Here is a 6,997-nt window from a genome sequence, read left to right as displayed (position 1 = left end):
GCCTGACACAAGGTGTGTCTGCCAGTGTCAACTGTGATACCCGACACCCCCATCCAAAACATAATGTAGTTCTGTACCCGTATTCATAAAGTGTCTCAGAGTAAAGGTTAGCCTTACAAAAGATCCAAATTAACTGGATGAAATGGACAGGAGGGGATCTGATTTGAGATCAGCTCTGAGATGCTTTATGAATATGGAGCCAGAAACAGAAGCACAGAATCTAAGAATATAGATTAGAATACTCTAGATGACTGATTTAACTAGTTACTACTGCTGTAACACTCCCCTTGGTTGGATTACAACACAAATACTGTATCTGAAAGTCTGGGGAGGCTGGCGGAGGTAGAAACCAAAGGATGGGCTCATTGTAACGCATGGAACGGAGTGATACCATTCCTTATTCCATTCCATCCATTACAATGAGCCCGTCCTCCGATTTCTACCTCCGCCAGCCTCCCCTGCTGCAAGTAACCCCACTCTGAAAACCAATTACATTTTACCAGTGTCAGCAATCACATTCTACGTTGTCATGGGGAGTGAGCAGTTCTAAGTGTCAGTTTGCTTTTTAAGAGCTTCAAAAGCTTATTTAAGATCTTATCCGTTTTGTCAAGGTAAAATGCAACGACAAAGCTCAATATATTTCATTTTATTCTCCTAACAGAGGCAGATACGTTTAATTAGGATGAGGCCAAAGATATGTTGTTATTGAGATACAGCATTTGTGCAAATGTTGCTCATTGTCCTTCAATTCAAAACATCTTCAAAACAATCATCTGTAACCACTAGGGTGGTTTCCTGGACACAGATTGAGCCTCATGATGGATTGAATCACAGATTCTCAAATGAAAATGTTTTTTAGAATCAGACTCGGCTTCATCTCGGTCCGGGAAGAGCAGCCCCGGGACTACACCAAACACTGGATGCTGTGGGTACTAATAAGATGAACAGGAGAAAAGAGAAAAACACATTCAATATTTTCTTAACTTGACAAAATCTAGGAGGAAATTGTAAACGAGGACCCCCTCCTAAACAGATCATATGACAATAGTTACTTATCCTTATAAAGATAAGGTTCACTAGTGCAAAGATTTGCCATTAGTAGATAAGAACCAAAAATCTATATGCGCCAAAGCCTTAAGACGACACATTCACATTCACATTGTGACAGGAGTGCAAATGACCAGCCACTCACTCTACCAATCTCTGCCAAACATCCTCTCAGAACAGCCTTAAGCGTGAGCTCTGCATGGAGAGAGCAACAGATGGATAATTGATTGCATCCAGTTTCTGTGCCCTTCTCCTTAAGTATGCACATGTGCACTTGGCTTAAGTGTTGGCCACAGATCGTTTCCCATTTAAATCCATGTGGGGAAGTGCACAAGTGCACACTTCAGGTAATGAAGGTGGAGAAATCGGGACGCAGAAAATGTTACTGTATGGGTAAAGCATGAGCAAAAGAAAGATGAGAATTAAGGCATGTAAAAAGTTGCAGTCTTCTTGACTTGTATGACTTCTAGATGTCTTGGGCTCTGTTAGGAATTGGGTACTACATAGATACAGCACTAAATACTAGCATACTGCATGAGTACAGTATATACTTTACATTTGATATACCACCAGATTACATTTGCAATTGAATGTAGTATATATGACATCGGGACTTTCAAGCATATTAGTTGACCACTATCCCTACTAAATAGTATGGAAGTACAGGATGCCATTTCAAACAGAGCCCAGTGACATAACAATCGGTCCGATTTCTTTATCATATAACTGTTGTTCAACTTTGCTTTGCATTTAAAATGGATATAAGGGAACATACAGTAACAGATCCAATCAAAAGCAGAGTATCTTTGTAAATCTGTAGTAAAAGAAATCCCCGCCTTCCTCATTTAAGTCCCAACAATTTCTCTACAATAATAATATTAATACTACTACTAATAATAATAATACACCACATCCATTCTCCAATAATCTGATTATTATCATCTTTAACAGATTGGTATTCCACTGAGGGGTTCATCATAAGTGCCGTGTTTCAGGGTAGTACAGCCATGTGTTTAAAGACTACATTTATTCCAGTTGACATTTGGTAACACACATACAGTATTTCTCAAACACACCCAAATGCCTGACCCATAAAAAAAAACAATAGTTGCAAACACAAACAAAACTTTCATTTTAGATCAGCCATTTCAACATAATTTGATCTCGTCACACCTGATGAAACAATTGAAATTGTGTCTTTCATTTGTATATTGCTCCAATACCCTTACCAAATTATACTTGTTGAATATAATTTTTTTCCCTCCAACTCCTATTGGACAACAATCTTTATCTGCTGGTATGTTCCTTTTCCAAGTAAAAAGCTGATTCCAGCCTTAGCTATGATGCCAGCAGACATGGTAGCTAGCTAGCCCCCACTATAGTGCACAAAGGGACTTCTTTTCGGGCCCTATGAAACTCCAAAGCAACAGATACAGAGCACCAACCCTCAGTGTCTTTAACCTGACATGACATAAAGAGGTTTGGGGAATGACTGCATACTCCTGTCCTGCGGCTGTTCATCAACCAGCCAGTCTTTGTGTCACCACCTCACGGTACATGATGGAGATGTAGATGAAGAGGAGGAGGATGACGAAGAAGTCGTCCATGAAGCCTAGCAGGCCGAACATGGCCTCTGGGATGAAGTCCAGCGGGGAGGCCAGGTAGGTAAGCGCTCCCACCAGACACAGTAGGATACGAATACGGAACATCCAGAAGAGGCCGCCGACGGAGAACATCTCCCTGAAGGCGTGGCGCAGCAGCGTGGGGACGTCACGCAGGCGCTCCATGAGCTGAGAGAGGGAGGAGGGCAGGACCATACATTTGGTTTAGAACAGGAGCATTGGTAGCGCTTTCTTTTAGGGTGCAGAAGTGGTACATAGTAAAATGGTAATTACACAATAATATGAATTATAGTTTTTTTGAGGATTCATTATAACAAGCACCACTACGAGGCATAATTACCAAGTAATTTCCAATTTGGTTGAATTCTTTGAGGCGAGTGCCGTAAATTACTAATTATATTGAACAGCGGTAGACAGCGGTAGAAAGAACATTAAAAAAAAAAAAAAAAAAAGTGCTACCATAACATTAGTGAAAGCAAACGTGTTTTCCCATTTGAAAATCACAGAATTTGAGTGCCCATAATTACTATACTGGATGAAAACACAGGTGAATCTGCCCCAGGGGACCTCAGATAACCATCTAGCTGCTGTAGTAAGAGGGCAGGAGGAGAGCATCGGTAGCAGGAATGAGCTATAAGACAAGCATCTAGCTACTGCAGTGAACTCACAGATCTGGGCTGGCCTGAGAACCTGCGGTTGTAGTCGTTGAGATCCCGCAGGATGAGAATCGGCTCCACCTGCCCATCCTGCACCTGCTGCGGTGAGGCGTGCTCGTGGAAGAGCGGGAAAAGCAATGTCACCTGTCCGCACAACAAGGAAGAGGTGTCAGTGCAATCAGGATAAATGGCTAATACTATACATGCACTAGGCCATGTAAACGTGTCCATGAAAAAAAGACAGGTGAATGTATTAATCCATGTTACGAAAAAGGTCTTACCATTTGTCTACAGATGGGACAGTTAATAGCACCAAGCCAAGTCCCATACCTCCAATACGCAATTATACAGGAACCTTCAAAATAAAGGAAAACAATTAGGCCTATATCCAGATGTTAGCTACTGTACACATGCATCTATCCATCACCTTAATGCTTCAATACAGTTGCTGTCTGATTCCTTGTTCAGTAATGTGTAATGTGTTACAGCAGTAATAATATATAAAAGACTCACCACAGAAGAGGTGGCCACAGTTGGTTTCTACAGGCAGTACGGCCTGCTGTAGACACACAGGGCATGACATGTCAGTGTAGTACTGTGTCCTGGGCTCAGCAGGGGTTTCCTGAGGGAGGGAGAAAATAGCAATCAACACGCACAATAGCAGGAAGTGTTGCACAAACCAGCAGGCCCAAAGCTGCTTTATCCCGCACAGACTGGCATAGCATTTCATGCTTGGTTCAGGTTAAAACAACAGTTTGAAAAAGAAAGTGTTGAACTATACTTTAAGGGTACACTGAAACTTTCATCAAATATGCACGGTTTGCACAGTTTGCACAGCTGCAGGGATGTGTGTCGGACTGGGTGGTGAGCAGCACTGGCGTCCCCCAGGGGACAGTTCTGGCTCCGTTCCTTTTCACCCTCTATACCTAGGACTCGAGGCACAACACAGATATTTGCCATCTGTAGAAGTTCTCGGACGATTCTGCTATTGTGGGAAGTATCAGTGGAGGCCAGGAGACTGAGTACAGAGGACTGGTGGACAGTTTGGTTGAGTGGTGTGAGCAGAACCACCTGCTACTCAACATCACTAAGACAAAGGAGATGGTGGCGGACTTGTACCTGGGGGTGCACCTGGACAATAAACTGGTCTGGACTGGTAACACAGATGTCCTGTACAAGAGGGGCCAGAGCCGGCTTTATTTCCTGAGGAAGCTCAGGTCCTTTGGCGTGTGCAGGACTCTGCTGAACATGTTCTACCAGTCAGTGGTGGCCAGCATAGTAATGAGGGTGGGTATGCTGGGGGGGCAGCATCAAGGAAGGTGACACCAAGAGGCAGAATAAGCTTATTTGGAAAGCTGGTTCTGTCCTCGGTGTCACCCTAGACACTGTGGAGGAGGTGGCCAATAGGAGGATGAGGACCAAACTTCTGGCCATCATCAACAATCCCTCCCATCCCCTACATGTCACTGTGGCAGAGCAGAGAAGCTCCTTTAGCAACAGATTATTACAACCACGTTGCACTAAGGAGCGCTATAGGAGATCTTTTCTGCCTGCCGCAATAAGACTGTACAATTCCTCCTCCGGCTGGCTCGATCGGGGTGATCAGAGTCAGGCTGGGGGATGTTAAATCATACAGAACTGCTCTTACTGTATATAATGTTTCAGATGTCTATTTTATTTTATTTTTTATTCTATTTTCTATTGTCACTTTATTTTGTTGTTGTTTGTGATGTGAGCTGCTATAACGCCTTCATTTCCCCTCAGGGATGTGTTCCTTCATAGTTTTGATGTCTTCAATATTAATCTACCATGTAGAAAATAATAGAATTAAAGAAAAACCATTGAATGAGAAGGTGTGTCCAAACTTTTGACTGGTACTGTATATATATATGCCATTTAGCTGCTACTTTTAGCCAAAATGACTTACATTGCAGTGAATGCATACATTTTTCAGTATATATGGTCCCAGCGGGAATATTACTGTGATGTTACATACACAATGCTATCTGCAGCCTTACCTGCTCTGACTGAAGCTGCTCCCGAACAGCACGCACATGCTCCTGGTTCTCGGGGTGGATGTTTTGTTGATCATCTCTGTACAGAGCCAAATAGTCAAATGAACAACATCTTCAGTTGTGAATGTTTGACACACAAGACCTGGCTCCATGCTGGATGTGCTTTCGCAAACTTCTATGACTGGCTGTCGTCACCATACATGTACAGTATGCACACAACTGTCAGTCTTGCATCCTACTGCACCTTGCCCACTAATTGTACATCATTTTGTTGTTTTGTCTGGTCTTCATTGCTGGATATGTCAGTGAATGTAGAGCTTCCCACCATGGTGCACTAAAAGAAATAAACACATTTCACCAACCAAGCTGTGTGGCAATAAAAGCCTCTTGTACAGTATCTTGTTTGGCTATATAATGACACCTACTGTGGGAGCTGGCTAAAGCACATACAGCATTGCCCCAGGCAGCTCGGCCAACATAGAGCCAAGCTGTCCTTCTGGTGGAACTGGAAAATGTGCTGACGAATAACACATCAGCTGAAGAAACGACAACTTCTGGACATTACAGACATTTCAAACTACTGCAACTTATTCAAGGCTCTGGTGAAACATCAACACCCCCCATTTCACAATATACAATACCTGCAGAGCAGTGTTAGAAGTCCGATCAAAAATGTGACACTCAGAACGACCACTATCAGCACTGGGTTGCTGACCCCTTCTATGAGTGAGTCTTCATCTTGCAGTAAATAGTCCACATCTGCACACTGGTTTTCATCCATTACACCCACTCATATCCTGCAGCACTGGATAAAAGATGAACAGGGAGAATGTGATAGGGTCATATCCTCACCCCACAAATACTTTGCTAGCTTGCCAATACTACTACCATTTCAAAAGCAAGTAGAGTTAGATGGATACACTGTGTTGAACTGCACATTAGTTAAAACCAATGCATTCCAGCCATCTTATCTAGCTGATCAAACTAAAAATCACATTTTTAGTTATGAACTTTCAGTGATTTAATTAATATAATTTGAGTTTGGATCACTTTTAACAAACAAATTGAACACACGTGAAAGAAGAGACCCATTCACTGTCATTATGTCAAAACTTTAAAGGCTAGCTGGCTAGACAGGTGGCTAGCTAGCTAAATGGGTGACAGCGGTCAGCAACTGTCTGAGCAAGTAACGTTAGCTAGCTAGCTATACTAGCTTTTATGACGAATGCAAAGCACTAGCAGGGCTTCTACCAAACATGCCAGTATTACAATACAACAAAAAGCCAATGAGGGTAATTGAACTGAAAACAGGACTAGCTAACTTGCTAAAAGTATGTTAACGCTTGTTTACAAGCTCACCATATCCATTGGAATTAACTAGTGCTCTACTTCCGCATTCTTTGAGGGGTCCTCTTTCAAGCTACGTCCACATTATGGGTCTAAAGCATTGCTTGCTCTAATTACAGTACCCTTATGGAAGTATTCATTAAATGGCAGATTTGCGGTTTTTCCACTCTTTATTGTATGCTTAGAATTCCTACTAAAAGTGTGAAATTATTCGGGATTTTTGGCTAGTAACTATTGTAAAGGGAGAACATCCGATCAGGCTCGAGCTGTCTATCTGGTCCTACAGGGTGGCATCTTTAGGTCCCCAGCT

At 42.5% G+C, this 6,997-nt stretch overlaps 1 protein-coding gene across 2 annotated transcripts; it reads right to left on the bottom strand.

Moving 5' to 3' along the window:
• Positions 1-656: 656 nt before the first annotated feature.
• rnf170 (ring finger protein 170) lies at positions 657-6,743 on the bottom strand. 2 transcript variants are annotated; one of them, XM_083670622.1, is made up of 7 exons: positions 6,700-6,743; positions 5,982-6,145; positions 5,344-5,419; positions 3,839-3,947; positions 3,607-3,680; positions 3,338-3,469; positions 657-2,837 (listed from the first exon to the last, which is right to left on the bottom strand). In XM_083670622.1, exons 2-7 carry the CDS (start codon positions 6,119-6,121, stop codon positions 2,568-2,570), a joined length of 801 nt encoding a protein of 266 aa, XP_083526748.1. In that variant the 5' UTR covers positions 6,122-6,145; positions 6,700-6,743; the 3' UTR covers positions 657-2,567. The 2 variants fall into 2 exon arrangements, with proteins under 2 accessions (XP_083526748.1, XP_083526749.1); XM_083670623.1 differs by lacking the exons at positions 5,982-6,145; positions 6,700-6,743 and adding an exon at positions 5,585-5,658.
• Between the last annotated feature and the right edge of the window lie 254 nt (positions 6,744-6,997).

The sequence above is a fragment of the Argentina silus genome (assembly GCF_951799395.1).
Source record: "Argentina silus genome assembly, chromosome: 5".
Classification (NCBI taxonomy): Eukaryota; Metazoa; Chordata; class Actinopteri; order Argentiniformes; family Argentinidae; genus Argentina; species Argentina silus.
Note: the sequence above shows the minus strand (reverse complement) of the source record. Positions and strands in the feature narration are given on the sequence as shown.

Coding starts and splice junctions, on each gene's coding strand:
- rnf170 (XM_083670622.1), bottom strand. CDS start 6,121: ATGGATGAAAACCAGTGTGCAGATGTGGACTATTTACTGCAAGATGAA. Junction 5,420..5,981: donor CTTCTAACACTGCTCTGCAG/GTATTGTATATT, acceptor GGCTCTGTACAG/AGATGATCAACAAAACATCC. Junction 2,838..3,337: donor TCTCAGGCCAGCCCAGATCT/GTGAGTTCACTG, acceptor TCCCTCTCTCAG/CTCATGGAGCGCCTGCGTGA.